This window comes from Dipodomys merriami, unplaced genomic scaffold, assembly GCF_024711535.1.
Source record: "Dipodomys merriami isolate MVZ:Mamm:240054 unplaced genomic scaffold, mDipMer1.0.p SCAF_33, whole genome shotgun sequence".
NCBI lineage: Eukaryota > Metazoa > Chordata > Mammalia > Rodentia > Heteromyidae > Dipodomys > Dipodomys merriami.
The window spans coordinates 1452746-1468225 of NW_027204826.1; the positions used below are offsets into that span (position 1 = coordinate 1452746).

General features: G+C 51.0%; 1 protein-coding gene and 1 non-coding gene across 4 annotated transcripts; one reads left to right on the forward strand and one right to left on the reverse strand.

Annotated features, from left to right (window-relative positions):
* Positions 1–4596: 4596 nt before the first annotated feature.
* On the forward strand, positions 4597–15269 carry Crabp1 (cellular retinoic acid binding protein 1). 3 transcript variants are annotated; one of them, XM_070042686.1, is made up of 4 exons: positions 4597–4690; positions 5609–5787; positions 9802–9915; positions 15014–15269. In XM_070042686.1, exons 1-4 carry the CDS (start codon positions 4621–4623, stop codon positions 15062–15064), a joined length of 414 nt encoding a protein of 137 aa, XP_069898787.1. In that variant the 5' UTR covers positions 4597–4620; the 3' UTR covers positions 15065–15269. The 3 variants fall into 3 exon arrangements, with proteins under 3 accessions (XP_069898787.1, XP_069898789.1, XP_069898788.1); XM_070042688.1 differs by lacking the exon at positions 4597–4690 and adding an exon at positions 4832–5079; XM_070042687.1 differs by lacking the exon at positions 4597–4690 and adding an exon at positions 4832–5072.
* On the reverse strand, positions 13152–13223 carry Trnaa-ugc (transfer RNA alanine (anticodon UGC)). Its single transcript has one exon. It is a non-coding gene; the product is annotated as a tRNA-Ala (tRNA).
* Positions 15270–15480: the final 211 nt, after the last annotated feature.

Below are 15480 nucleotides of genomic sequence, written 5' to 3' on the forward strand. Positions count from 1 at the left end.
AAGACCTGGAGAGCTCCCTCCCCAGTCCTTGGCTCTGTGCTGGCCAAGGGCTGTGTCACCAGGTCCCACACTCAGAGGGAGGTTTCACCAATGGAGGATGATCTTGACCAATAGAGGTTCTGATACTAAGGTAGTGCTCAGCAGAGCTCTTTCTTTCCTGGGAGGGGAAGACCCATCCAGGTCTCTGTTAGACTTGTCCGTGGTGGCCTTCTTCTTGAGTCTTGCCTCTACCCTCCCCCCCAGCTACTTTTCCTTTCTGGGTCCACCAGTCATTCATTTAGGGTCCTCTCTGGCGACATCATCAGAACCGGGTTCCTCTATGGAGACCCTATTTCATACTTCTTTTTTTCTTTTCTCCACTGCTGGAGATTGAACCCAGTACCTCAGCCATGCCAGGCAAGCGCTCGCCTCTGAGTCACACCTCTAACTCCCCACACCTGGCTTTTCAACTATGGTACCATGCATATCTAATTTAATTTTATTTAGTTATTTTTTATTGTTATTATAAAGGTGATGGACCAGAGGGGTGACAGTGACATAAGTCAGGTAAGGAGCACGTTTCTTTTGAGAAAATGTCTCCCCTTCCCTTGCTCTCTCCTTGATTTTTCCTCCCATCCCCACCCACAAGTTGTAGAGAGGACCATTGCTGCATTTGTTTGTTGTTGTTGTTGGTTGTGGGGTTTGAACTCAAGGCCTGGGTGTTGTCCCTGAGCTCCTTTTGCTCAAGGCTAGCGCTCTACCACTTTGAGCCACAGTGTCACTTCTGACTTTTTCTGTGTGTGTGTGTGTGTGTGTGTTTGGTTGGTCTGGGCCTGGGCGCTGTCCCTCAGCTCTTCACCCCAAGGCTAGCGCTCTACCACTTGAGCCATAGCACCCCTTCCAGTTTTCTGAGTTGTTTATTGGAGATAAGAGTCTCACAGACTTTCCTGCCTGGGATGGCTTTGAACCTTGATCCTCAGATCTCAGACAGGCGTGAGCCACTGGCACCCAGCGATCCACCTGTTTTAGTTTCACTGCAATTGCTGGGATGGCAGGCATACACCACAGTACTCAGCTTTTTCTATGAGGTATCTCTTGAACTTTGCTACCCAAGCTGACCTGGAGCTGTGATCTTTCCATCCTCAGCCTCCCAGGTAAGTAGGGTTATGAGTATGAGCTACCCTTGCCTGGCTCTTGGCCCTAGTTTTAAGCAGATTTGTCTTAGTGTGACTTGTCAGGGAGCTAGACATCCCAGGCCCCAGAAGTCCCCCATGAACCTTCCATCCATGGGGTTGGTCAAGCAAGAGACAAGGCTTCCTGTCCCCCACTCCACTGCACAACCTGGAACTTTGTGCTCCCACTGTGAGTCTCCCGACCAGTGTGATAAACCATCAGAACATAAATTTGGGGCCAGCCGACCAGAGTTCACCTGCCCGTTCTCTCTCTCTGTCTCTCTCTCTGTCTCTCTCTCTGTCTCTCTCTCTCTCTCTCTCACACACACACACACACACACACACACACACTAGCTGAGAGGTCTTGGGAATGGCACCTTAGTTCTTGTGTCTCAGTTTCCCCATCTGTAAATGGGCACTTATCTCACAGGACAGAAGTGATGAATGAATATGCAGGATCATTAATGAATATGCATGGCACTCATGACTATGCATAAAGCACTGGCTACCACTCCTGGCACATAGTAAAAGCTCACTAAATAATACCTACTTGTATTTATTCTGCTAAGGGACTCTAGGGTCCTTGATACCCTTTCAGTCCTGACGCTTTCTGCTCTCTGACTCCGAGTCCAGTGCTCCTTCTATTCCACTAACCTAAAAGAAGCCCTAGGAGCCCTGCAAGGGCAGTCAGATGCCATTTGTCCCTGGGAATGGGCTCTTTGTCCTGTTGTGCTGACTCCCTGATTGTCTGAGGCGGAGCACCATGGTCCCAGCCCCCACTCTAGAGAACTACCCTGAACACCTCCAACTGGGCCCCTCTTCAGAGCCCCAAGCTTTTGGGGACTGAACTCTGACCCCCATTCTTCCAGCGTGAATCGGACCTGCCTGAAGGCGTGGGGCCAGGCTAGCGGGCCTAGGGAAGCTGGGCCCTGGCGCGCCTCCAGGCCCAAAACAGCCAAGCTCAGCAGAAATGCCCAGCGCAGGGATGGCGCAGGTCAGTGTCCTGGGAGAAGCGGAGAACAAAGGGGTCTTGGAGAGGGGTCTGGGTCCCTGGGGCATCCACAGCAGGATGCCAGACTCAGCCACATCCACAACCAAAGGACGCCCCCCTGGGGGACCCTGGGCGGGGCGGGGAGGAATGGTCCAGAATAGAATCCATGAGTCCTCAGGAAATCACCAACCAGTGTCCCTTTGAAGGAGAGTTTGTTTAGGAGGAATTTCTCCACTCCTGAATTCCCAAAGTGCCTCTGTAGACATGACTTACACAGTCCCAAACTCAGAGGCAACACTCAAAAGATGCTTTTCGGCTGGGCACCCGAGGCTCACACCTATAATCCTAGCTACTCAGGAGGCTGAGATCTGAGGATCACAGTTCAAAGCCAGCCCAGTCAGAAAACTCCATAACAGTCATCTGTGGCCCAGCTTCAGCTACTTTTTTAGACAACTCTGGACAGGATACCAGGATACCAGCAAGCTGGCCCAGTGCAGAAGCGCAGGGCCATTGTCAGCAAGCACTGAACAACAGACCCTTGAGGAGACTCTGACTTCCACACACCTCAGAGCTGTAGAACACAACTCTTTTCAAATCTATGCATGGGCCAAGTGCTGGTAGTTTATGCATATAACCCTAGTTCCTCAGGAGGCTGAGGGTTGAGGATCATGGTTTGAGGCCAGCAAGGGCAGAAAAGTACATCATACTTTTACTTCCAAGTAACCAGAAAAACAACAACAACAAGCTAGAAGTGGAAAATGTGTCTTGAGCAAAAAAGCTAAGCAAGAGTGAGAGGCTATGAGTTCAAGCTTCAATATCAGTACCATAAAAAATGATTCCATGTATAGTTACTGAGCTCCACCCAGGTGAGTCTGAGAAAGGCAGGCTGCACTGAAAAGCTTCAATCATTATCTTCTAAATGTTCCATTTATAGCCAAGTGAAGACTTGAATAAGATCAGGACCAAAAAGGATCCTGCAAGTTCAGAGAAAAATGATCACATTTCACGAGGAAATTGTTTTATAATGAAGATCAATCGGGCCAGGCGCTGGTAACTAGTCATCCTAGTTACTCAAGAGGCTGAGATCTGTACGGCTCTTAGTGCGAAGCCAGTCTGGGGCAGGAAAATCTGTGAGATTCTTGTCTGCAATGAACCAGCAAAAAGCTCAAAGTGGAACTGTGGTTCAAGTGGTAGAGCACCAACCTTGAATGAGAAAGCTCAGAGTCAGTGCCCAGGCCCTGAATTCAAGCCCTAGGGCCTGCACACACACAAAAAGATAAATGTGGTCTTTGGTAGACAGGAAAGATTGTGCTAATCCAAGGAGAAGGGCATCCTGGCACAGGGCCTAGCACAAGGCCTAGATGGTGGTCTGGTGTAGAGGCTGGTGGGGAAATGTGAGGTCTGCAGCAAGGAGCCAGAAGGTCCACCAGGAGACAGTGGAGGACTGGCCCCACGGTACAAATTTGGGAGAAAACACCCCACCGCTCTGCACAAGCCACAGCCACTCACCCGACTCCCTGATGGTGGAGCGCTGCGACCCTGGCGCCCTCCCTAGGCTGCGCAGGCGCGTGGGCCATCTGCATTCTCGCGAGCTCCTGGATTCTTCACGGTGGCGCCCCCACGGGCACGCGGGCCGGGCTGGCTGGGGCTTTCCCGCCACTCACTCCCAGTGGTGCTGCGCATGCGTGGTTACGGATGGAGGGTGGGTATGTATGTGGATGGGTGTATATGGAGTGTGGCGCAGCATCCCGCAAGTGGGGAGGGGAGGAGGGGCCACGGATCCCCTCTAGCCTCACCCAGCCCCATGGACCACCAAGCCTCGGGGCTTGAACTCAGGGCTTGAACCCCTGAGCTTGCCTTCCCCTGGAGCCACATCTTCACATCTGGCTTTTCTGTTGGCGGTGGTTTATTGGAGATAAGAGTCTTATACACTTCCCTGCCTGGGCTGGCTTCGAACTGGGATCCTCTGGACTGTCTCCCGAGTGGCTGGGATGAAAGGCATGAGCCGCAAGCCTCCCCGAACCCCATCTGCGGCGGGGTTGGAGGGGCGATGGCAGGCCTGAGCCCGCCCCCCCAGAACTGGACCGGTGAGGGGGGCCGCTGGGGGCGTGGCCCAGGCAGGGGTGTGGTGACGTGGGGTGGGCGGGGGAGGACCAGGGGCGTGGCCTCTGGGGGCGGGGCGCCCTCTGGGGACGCAGGCAGGTGGGGGCGGGGCCTGGCTGGGGCGGGGCCTATGAGGCGGGCTCCCTCTCTGGGATTCCTGGCACCTGGGACGGGCGGGGAGGCCTGGGGGCGTGGCCTTCGAGGGGCGTGGCCGCTGGGAGGCGTGGTCCGCGAGGGGCGGGGCGCCCTCCCGGGGACCCCAAGAGCGCGCGGCCGGGTGCAGAGCGCCAGTCTTCGCCGCGCAGCGCCGCGTGTGCCGCTCCGCCGCCGCCGCCGTCCGCGTCCCTTCGTACGGCCGCCACCGCAGCCGCCGTCATGCCCAACTTCGCCGGCACCTGGAAGATGCGCAGCAGCGAGAATTTCGACGAGCTTCTCAAGGCTCTGGGTGAGCCGGTATCCCCTTGGCCCCGGGGAGAGGGGGTAGAAGTTGGGGAGCCCGTGCTATGACAGGTCGCCGCGTCCCCGTGCGCACGCGCGCGGCCCGGGACGAGCCTCGGGCCGCGCTAACGTTCGCCGGACGGGACGCCCGGCAGCTTTCTAGACGGTTCTACCTTCTCCATCGCTGGGAGAGAGGGGCGCTCTGCGGCGGGCCGGGGCGGCGCGCGGCCAGCTCCGGGCCGGACCTGCCAGGCTTGCCCCGAGGGGCCGCACCCTCGGGGATCCATTCTTAGCGCCGGAGACCGGGGTGCCGGCCGAGAGGCCGCGTTCACTCCAAAGCCGGAGGACCTGGGGCGCGCCGGCAGCCCCGGACGACGGGTGGATCGGGGGTGAGGGGTGGGTGGAGGGGTGAGGGGTGGATGGATAGGTCGGGGTGGATGGAGGGGTGAGGGGTGGATGGAGGGGTGAGGGGTGGATGGATGGTTTTGGGGGGTGGATAGATGGGTGGGGGTAAATGGACGGGTGAGGGGTAGATGGATGAGTTTGGGGGACGGATGGATGGGTGGGGGTGGATGGATAGGTTGGGGGTGAGTGGATAGGTGGGGGTGGATGGAGGGGTGAGGGGTGGATGGAGGGGTGAGGGGTGGATGGATAGGTCGGGGTGGATGGAGGGGTGAGGGGTGGATGGATGGGTTGGGGGTCGGATGGGTGGGTGGGGGTGAGTGGATAGGTCGGGGTGGATGGACGGCTGAGGGGTGGATGGATGGGTTGGGGGTCGGCTGGGTGGGTGGGGGTGGATGGAGGGGTGAGGGGTGGATGGATGAGTTTGGGGGACGGATGGATGGGTGGGGGTGGATGGAGGGGTGAGGAGGTCCTGCGATCCCAGCCTACGTGCACCCCCCCCTTTTTTTGTTTTCTTGCACAGGTGTGAACGCCATGCTGAGGAAGGTGGCAGTGGCCGCGGCGTCCAAACCCCACGTGGAGATCCGCCAGGACGGGGATCAGTTCTACATCAAGACATCCACCACCGTGCGCACCACCGAGATCAACTTCAAGGTGGGGGAAGGTTTCGAGGAGGAGACGGTGGACGGGCGCAAGTGCAAGGTGAGGTCCTGGAGTCCAGGCTGCACTCCGGGCAGGGGGCGAAGGGGGTATCCCTCTTTCCCACCTACTCTTCCAGCCTACTGCAGCTGCAGGAACTTCGGGATTTCCATTGCAAAGAAGATTTTGCCACCTGGTAGCTCTTGGCGCGGGAGAAAGTTCTATTCAGCCATCCCTCCCAACCTCATCTCACGGTGATAATCTGTGCCTCCATGCCAGATTCCTCCTCAGCCCCAGCGTGGGGCGGGGTGGGGGGTCCGCAGGGGTTCGTTTTTGTTGTGCACGAGGAAGCTGCAGGGTCTGCAGTGTTCAGGGCTGCAGATTCCCGTGGCACAGGTGCAGCTGCAGCGCCTCATCCTCTCCGCGCCCTCCCCCCACCCCCGTGGGAACTGCTCAGAATCCACCTTCAGCAGTCCCCAAGGCCCATCCTCAGCCGGTTTCTTAAAGAAACGGCAAGATCTTCCCAAGGCAAATGCAACCGAGGTTCTGGCTAGGGAGATAGGTTGAGAGCCCTTTCTAAGTCCTTCAGAGGGTGGTGTTGGTGGATTTAATTGTTTGGGATTTGTGTGTGTGTGTGTGTGTGTGTGTGTGTGTGTGTGTGTGTGTGTGTGTGTGTGTGTGTGTGAGTGAGTGTGTGAGTGTGTGAGTGTGAACTCAGGGCCTTGAGCTCCTCATTTTCTTGTTTTATTTTTTATTTTTTCTCAAGGCTGACAGTTGACTACTTGAGCTATAGATCCACTTTCAGCAGTTTTGGGTAGTAAATTGGAGATAGGAATCTCACAGACTTTCTTGCCCAGGGTGGCTTCAAATCTGAGCCTCCTGAGTAGCTCAGATGACCTGTGTGAGCCAACAAGTCCTAGGCTCTTCCTTTGTTTTTGCAATGTGATGATTTAGACCTCAGATCTCACCAACAGCAAGCTAGACATCGTTTTTCAAGCTATGCAATTCCAGGGCCAAAGATTGCCTCCTGTTCTTGGGTTGGCATGTGGACTGGGTCCAGTCTGCCTTTCTCCAGAGCCTGGTGCTCAGAGTCTAGCTCTGAGATCAGACAGGCATGGGCTCTGGAGAGATGAAAGAAAAGAAATAGTTTCCGACTCTTTGGAATGTTACTACTTAAGAAAAAAAAAAACCACTAGAGAAAAGGAGGAAGATAATAGTGTTAAGTCAAGCAGCAGCAGAAATTATTTTTCCATCTGTGGAACTAAATGCAATATGTTATTGGTATTTTTTTTTAAAAAAGGAATGTACAGTTCATTGCTTTATTCCTGAGTCAGTGTTGGGGAAGTAAAAACCTCTTGCTCTCTGGACAAGGTAGTGCACTTCTGTAATCCCAGCCCTCAGGAGGCTGAGGCGAGAGGACCTGGAGTTCAGAATCAGCCTGGGCTGTGTATTGAGACTGTCTCAAAAACAAACTAAAAACAAAACAAAATGCTGAGAGCTCATGCCTGTAATCTTAGCCACTCAGGAGACTGAGATATAAGAATCATGGTTCAAAGCTAACTCAGAGAGGAAAGTCTATGACACTCTGTAGTTAACCACCAAATATCTGGAAGTAGCGCTCTGGTTCAGGTGGTCGAATGCCAGCCTTCCACTAAAAAGCCAAACAAGCTTGAGGCCTTGAGTTCAAGCCTTAGTACTCACACAAAAAGAGTGTTCAGGTGCTAATCCACATTTTGCTTTGTGTAAACACTGGGAAAAGCTGCCCCAAATTCCTTCTTCCTCTTCTGCCTCCAGTATCCTGAAGATTCTTTGGGTTGGCTTAATTATTGTTTTTGTGCCAGTCTAGGCTTGAATTGAGATCCTCATGTTGTCACTGGCTTTTTCACTCAAGGCTGACACTTATCACCTCCACTTCCTTTTTTTTTTTGTCTTTTGGGTTTTTTGGGGGTGGGGAGCTGGTTAAGTGGAGATAAGAATCTCTTAAATTTGTTTGCCCAGGCTGACTTCAAACCTCCATCCTCTGCTCTCAGCCTTCTGAGTAGCTGGGATTACAGGCATGAGCAGCTGGTGCCTGACCAGGTTGGCTTGATTTAAAAAAAATTTTTTTTTCTAGAAGTATGGAACCTAGAAAGTAGAGACAGTCAGTGTCGGAGACAGCAGTAACTAGTTTTTTTTTGTTTTTTTTTTTGGGGGGGGTCCAGTCGTGGGGCCTGAACTATGAGCCTGGGTGCTGTCCCCCAGCTCTTCAGCTCAAGGCTAGCGCTCTACCACTTGAGCCACAGCGCCACTTCCGGCTTTTTTCTTATGTGGTGCTGAGGAATCGAACCCAGGGCCTCAGGCATGCAAGGCAAGTGCTCTACCACTGAGCCACCTTCCCAGCCCCAGCAGTAATTAGTTTTATCCAAGTAGACAGTGAGCTCTCTCTGATAGGAGTACAGAAGAAGGAAGGCACTGTTTATTATCCCTAAACTAGTGATCCTGAACTATTGTCACAATTGTTGTTACAAACATGTTATCTTGGGGCTGGGAAGGTGGCTCAGTGGTAGAGCACTTGCTTTGCATGCATGAGGCACTGGGTTCGATTCCTCAGCACCACATAAGCAAAAAGAAAAAAGCCGGAAGTGGCACTGTGGCTCAAGTGGTAGAGCGCTAGCCTTGAGCTGAAGAGCTGAGGGACAGTGCCCAGGCCCAGAGAGTTCAGGCCCAACAACCGGACCCCCCCCCAAAAAAAAAAAAAGAACAACATGTTATCTTTACTGTTGTAAAATTTTGCAGTTCTTAAGTTGTTTTGTGTGTGTGTGTGTGTGTGTGTGTGTGTGTGTGTGTAATTCTTTTTTTTTTTGGGTCCGGTTGTGGGGCCTGAACTCTGGGCCTGGGCGCTGTCCCTCAGCTCTTCAGTTCAAGGCTAGCGCTCTACCACTTGAGTCACAGTGCCACTTCTGGCTTTTTTTTCTTTTTGCTTATGTGGTGCTGAGGAATCGAACTCAGGGCCTCATGCATGCCAGGCAAGCACTCTACCACTGAGCCACCTTCCCAGCCCTGTAATTCTTATTTTTAAGGTGTTGTACAGAGGGATCACCATTTAGAATTCCTGCACTGCATACATTTTTCTTTTGGACACCCCTTTTGCTTTCCCCAGTTTCCCCTACCCACCTCTGAGCACAAGTTGCATAGTTCATTTTGAGGTTCTGGCTTTCAAAATCCAAATTGCTTTCTGGGATCCAGTGGCTTACCTGTCATCCTAGCTACTCAGGAGGTTGGGTCTGAAGATTGAGGTTCAGAGCCAGCCCATGCAGAAAAGTACAAGAGACTCTTTAACCCCAAATAATCAGCAAAAAGCTGGAAATAGATGTGTGGCTCAAATAGTAGAGCACCAGTCGTGAGTAAAAAAGCCAAGTGGGAGTGTGAGGCTCCTGAATCAAATGCCAGTACTGGCACTAAAATAAATAAATAAACAAAAAAAACCCCAATCAAATCCAAATTACTTGAAGAAAAGAATCCACCAGTTGTAGGTGGCTCATGCCTATAATCCTAGCTACTCAGGAGGCTGAGATCTGAGGGTCACGGTTCAAAGCCAGCCTGGGCAGGAAAGTCTGTGAGACTCTTATCCTCAATAAACTAAGAAAAAGCTGGAAATGGTGCTGTGGCTCCAGTGGTGGAGCACTAGCCTTGAGCACAAAGACACTCAGGGAAGGGATGGTGTCCAGGCCCTGAATTCAAGTTCCAGGCAGGACTAGCAAAAAAAAAAAAAAAAAAGAGTCCATCTTGATAAAACATCATTACATATCCGGAGTTTTATTTGTAGCAATATAAAGCATAGCTAAATCTCTACTGCTTCAGCGAGTCTCAGATGCATAAAATACAAGGTGTGTTTATAGCCCATAAAACCCAATGACCCTCCCTACCACTACTCTGAATTTATATTTGATTTAGTTGAGCAGAGAAGGTTGGGAGCCCAGCTGACAAGGACTCTGTGTTGCTTTTCTGAATAGTAATTATTCTCCAGTGCTCATTTCTGGTCTGTTTCCACCGCCACAGGGCGGTCATTAATGTCGCTAATGGTTTTCCTGCCCGCAGAGTCTACCCACTTGGGAGAATGAGAACAAGATCCACTGCACACAGACTCTTCTCGAGGGGGACGGCCCCAAAACCTACTGGACCCGCGAACTGGCCAACGACGAGCTCATCCTGGTGAGGGCCTCTCAACCCCAAGGCCACCCTACAGCTCCCCCAGATGGTCCCCAAGGCGGACACACAAATGGGGGTCCCCCTAGGCTCATTCAGAGGATGACATTTGCCTTGGGTTAAAAATATGAGCAAAAAGGCAGGCACCAGTGTTCATGCCTGTAATCCCAGCTACTCAATAGGCGGGGATCTGAGGATCGCGGTTCGAAGCCAACCTGAGCAGGAAAGTCCATAAGACTCTTAATTTCCAATGAACCACCAAAAAGCTAGAAGCAGCTCAAGTAATAGAGGGCTAGTCTTGAGCAAAAAAAAAAAAGCTCAAGGACAGAGCCCAGGCCCTGAGTTCAAGCCTCAGGACTGGCACACACACAAAAAAAAAACACCTAAAAATCTAGAAGTAGATCTGTAGTTCAAGTGGTGGAGCACTAGCCTTGAACAGAATGGTGCAATTATTGTTGGAAGGTTGGCAGGAAATGGGGAAGGGCCTGGGGAGGGAAATGTGGCTCAGTGGTAGAGTGCTCGCCTAACATGCATGAAGCCCTGAGTTCAATTCCTCAGTATTGCATACACAGAAAAAGCTGGAAGTGGTGCTGTGGCTCAAGTGGTAGAGCGCTAGCCTTGAGCAAAAGCAGCTGAGGGACAGCACCCAGGCCCTGAGTTCAAGCCCCAGGACTGGCAAAAACAAAACAAAACAAAAAAACCCACCACCAAGCCTGGTACCAGAGGAGGCCGTCCGTTTAATCGCATGCTGTCTCCAGATCTTAGTGCAACAAAGGAAGCCTGTGAAGGCAGACAGCCCCATGTCACTCTCCCTTTGTGTTCCAGAACTTTCTTTGCAGCCTTCCCCACCCCATCCCCCAACAGACTAGAAAAAGGAAAAGCTGTTGTGAGTAACCAGGAATTTGTGTCCTTTATTCTCTGTCAGACATTTTATTAATGTCTCCTAAGACAGCCCGCCCACCTCAGAGGTGGGGATAGCTCAGAGGAGGCGTGGGAGAAGGATTCCTTGTGTGAACTGGCTCTCCCCCCCCCCACCCCCCACCCCCAGCCCTCACCTCCCTTCTTCTTCCTCCCTTTCTTCCTTCTCTCCTCTCCTTATTTCCTTCTTCTTTTACATTGCTTTGTTTTGGGCTTTTTTCCCTCAGTCATGGGTCTTGAACTCTGGGCCTGGGCGCTGTCCCTCAGCTCCTCAGCTCAAGGCTAGCGCTCTGCTGCTTGAGCCACAGCGCCACTTCCAGTTTTCTGGTGTTTTATTGGAGATAAGAGTCTCATGTACTTTCCTGCCCAGGCTGGCTTTGAATGACAATCCTCAGATCTCAGCCTCCTGAGTAGCTGGGATTACAGGCGTGAGCCACTGGTGTCCAGCTCTTTTTTTTTTTTTTTTGTCAGTCATGGGGCTTGAACTTGGGGCCTAGACTCTGTCCCTGAACTCTTTTGCTCAAGGTTAGCACTCTGCCACTTTGAACCACAGCTCCACTTCCAGTTTTCTGGTGGTTCATTGGAGATAAGAGTCTCATGGACCTTCCTGCCCAGACTGGCTTTGAACTGCAGTCCTCAGAGCTCAGCCTCAGTAGCTTGGAAGATGGGCATGGGCTACCAGTGCCCAGTTCTTCCTTCTTCTTCCCCCCTCACTTCCTCTCCTCTTTCCTTCCTTCCTTAGCCCTGAACTCAGTTATCCTGATACCAAATGTGGGGTTCAGTTTAGGTCTTGCCCCAAGATTTCTCCCAGCCCTAGAAATTCTGTGTTTATTCTACAAGTAGAGGCTCTTGATAACGCCCCCCCTTTGCTTTAATGTTCTTTCTCCTTTCATAGAGCACAGACTGCCTCAGTTTACCACCTAGCTAATGTGGTTTCCAGGGAAGGCATGGGGGAGTGGTGCCAGCTGGGCACACCCATGTAGGGGAACGGACACACACAGGACTGCAGGCAGCAAGGGCGGGAAGGCTTCAGGCTTCTCCCACTGGTGGAGGACAGATGGGCAAACTCTGAGAACGTGTCACTCGAGTAGAATTCAAGTTGCTAGAATCACAAGCCAGATTCTTCTAGAATTCCCCAAGCCATCCAGATGTCTATCAGACATCTGCTCCTGAGTTGGCAGACACAGGCTTTTAGGGGAATGTTCATTTCTGGCCATTGGATCTGAAATGTGGGCTTTGGTTTCAAGGGTTATTATCATTAATCAATTTGCAAAGTCAGGAGACAGAAGCGCAATATAACAAGAGCAAGTTATTCTAGTTAAGTTGAAATTAATTCTTGAGCACCCGCAGGAAAGTTCCCTTCAACTGTAGATTGTTTTTCTTTAACAACTAGAATCCTTCCTCACACTGTTTTGGAATATTCTTTAGCCAGTTTCTTTTCAGAGTCTCTAAGTAGAGGTTGCAGGCTGAGAAAGGCCATTTCTAATGAGTACTGGTGTCTCACACCTGTAATCCCAGCTACTTAAGAGGCTGAGATCTGGAGGATCACTGTTTGAAGGTAGCTTGGGCAGAAATATCTTTGAGACGCTCTCAACCAGCAAAAAAGCTGGCATGGAGGTGTGGCTCAAGTGGTCGAGCACCATCCAAGCAAGCAAGTGAGCTGAGTAAGATATCTTGAGTTCAAGCAAAAACAAAAGAAAAGAAAAAGAAAGGTTAGGGATGTGAGATCAACAGTAGAACATTTCCTTAGCATGTACAAAGCCCTGGATTTGATCTCCAGCAGTGTAGGAAATAAAAAAAAAAAAAAAAGCCGGTGGGTACCAGTGGCTCACATAGGCTGCTCAGGAGGCTGAGATCAGAGGATCACATTTGGAAGTCAGCTGAGGCAGGAGTCCGTAAGGCTCTTATTTCCAGTTAACCACCAAAAAGCCAGAAGTTGAGGTTTTTTGGATCAAGCAGTAGAGCACCAACCTCAAACAAAAAAGCTAAGAGCACCCAGCCCCTGAGTTCAAGCCCCCGAACCTGCACAACAAATTAAAGTATACACACACACAAAAGAAAGTTAAAGATCCAAAGGTAACTTGACTCAGTGCAGCATTTCTTGTTTGAGTGGTTTTGGCGGTATGGGGGCTTGAACTCAGGACCTCCCGCTAGCTAGCTAGGTTGGCTTTCTACCACTTGAGCCACGCCTCCAGCCCAGTCCAGTGGTTTTTGTTTTGTTTTTGTTTTATTTTTTGTCTGTTGTGGGGCCTGAACTCTGGGCGTGGGCGCTGTCCCTCAGTTCTTCAGCTCACTTGAGCCACAGCGCCACTTCCAGCTTTTTCTGTTTATGTGGTGCTGGGAATTGAACCCAGGGCCTCATGCATGCAAGGCAAGCACTCTACCACTGAGCCACCTTCCCAGCACCCAGTAGTTTGTTTTAACTTCTCTTGAATTTCAGAAGACTTTGAGAGATGAAAGGTAGAGTTGAGTCTTAAGGACATTCCTGCCTGAGTTGGCTTTGAACTTCGACCCTCAGATCTCAGCCTCCTGAGTAGCTGGGATTACAGGAGTGAACCACAAGTGCCCAGCAAGGTTTTGGGTTTTTCCTTGTTCTAATGGCCTGTGATATACCCAAGGAGAGCAGGCCTATGACAAACTGTCCTTTTCTGGAAAAGCTGACAATTTAATTAGATGTACAGTGTCAATTCTGGAATGAGAAGAAAAATGTCCTCCATCTGTTGAATGATTTGTGTCCTCCCTGGAACAAAGAGCCATAGAATTTTAGCTGGCAAGAGCTTTGGGGACCCAAGAGTTCTTTAAACTATCAGAAGTTGGTTTAAAACTTTACTTTTTTGGGGTCAGCTGTGGGGCTTGAACTCAGGACCTGGGCACTGTCCCTGAGCCTCTTTGTGCTCAAGGCTAGCACCCTACCACCTGAGCCACAGCTCCACTTCTGTTTGTTGAGTGGTTAATTGGAGATAAGAGTCTCACGGGGACATTTCTTACCAGGCACTGGCTTCCATCCATGATCCTCAGATCTCAGCCTCCTGAGTAACTACGATTACAAGCGTGAGCCACAGGCACCTGGCTAAAATGTGCTTTTCTTTGTTTCTTTGTTGTTGTTGTTATAAAGGTGATGCACAGGGTTACATAAGTCAGGTAAAGAGTACATTTCTGGGCTGGGAAGGTGGCTCAGTGGTACAGCGCTTGCCTTGCATGCATGAGGCCATGGGTTCGATTCCTCAGCACCACATAAGCAGAAAAAAGCCAGAAGTGGCGCTGTGGCTCAAGTAGTAGAGCGCTAGCCTTGAGCTGAAGAGCTGAGGGACAGTGCCCAGGCCCAGAGTTCAGGCCCCACAACCGGACCCCCCCCCAAAAAAAAAGAAAAAAATATCTCTTGTTCCCATTTCCTGGAGTTCATCTCAATAAATATTATTTTGTATGATCAGAGGCACGTAGACATGGCCTAAGAGCACACTCCTTTGGTCTCCCTGTGTGTGAACGCCTACAGTATTATCTAATTTATCATGTCCTGGGTGTTTTAGGTCTAGCTTCCGCTTAGGAAATAAAACATGTGCTGTTAGTGTCTCTAAGCTTGACTTTCCACTTAATATGATTTGTTTCAGGTCCGTCCATGTCCCTGCAAATGGCATAATATTATTCTTTCTAATGGCTGTGTAAAATTCCACTGTGTAGAAGTATCACATTTTTTTGATCCATTCATCTATTGTAGGGCATCTAGGCTGATTTCATAACTTGACTCTTGTGAACAGTGCAGCAATGAAGATGGCTGTGCAAAAAACTTGTAGTTCTTGTGTGTGTGTGTGTGTGTGTGTGTGTGTGTGTGTGTGTGTGTGTGTGTGTGTATGCACGCATGTGCACACACATACCAGCACTGAGGCTTACACACAGGACCTGTCACTTTTGCTTGGCTTTTCTCTCTCAGGACTGATGCTCTATCACTTGAGCCAAACCTCACTTCCATCTTTCTGGTGGTTCATTGGAGATGAGAGTCTCATGGACTTTTCTACCTGGGCTGGCCTCGAACTGCAGTCCTCTCGTCTCAGCCTCCCGAGTAGCCAGGGTGGCAGGCGTGAAAGGAAGAATGTCTAACAGGGTGGTTGGTGGCCTTTTCAGTGACACGCTTTGAACAGCATCACACGGACATCAGTAGTAATTACTTTTCCTTTTCTCTCTCGCGTAGACATTTGGTGCCGATGATGTGGTCTGCACAAGAATTTATGTGCGGGAGTGAAGGTGGAGCGGATGCGGCTTTCCCTGAGGAGAAGGTCATAGGTTCGGGCTGTCATCGCCTCCCTCCTCCCATCCACGTTAGGTGACCCCGTTTCCCCCGGCCATGTAGTGCTGTCCCCAAGGCCCCCGTGCCCCCTGCACCTCGGGTGGGCCATAGTGTGGCATTTGCATGATACAGCATCAGGTATTAAACTTGCTGAACACGTCTTCTGACTTTTTTCCTTTTTGGGGAGAGGGGGGAATGGTGGAGATATGCCGCCTTAGTTCCCACAAGGGAGTGGTTGGGTACTGCTGTGCCCAGCAATGTGTTAGTCTCTGTTCTCAGTCTCTTTTTTTTTTTTTTTTTTCTTTAATGCTGAGACTAGCCAGGCAATAGTGGCTAGTGTAATCCTAGCTCTTCAGGAGGCTGAGATCTGA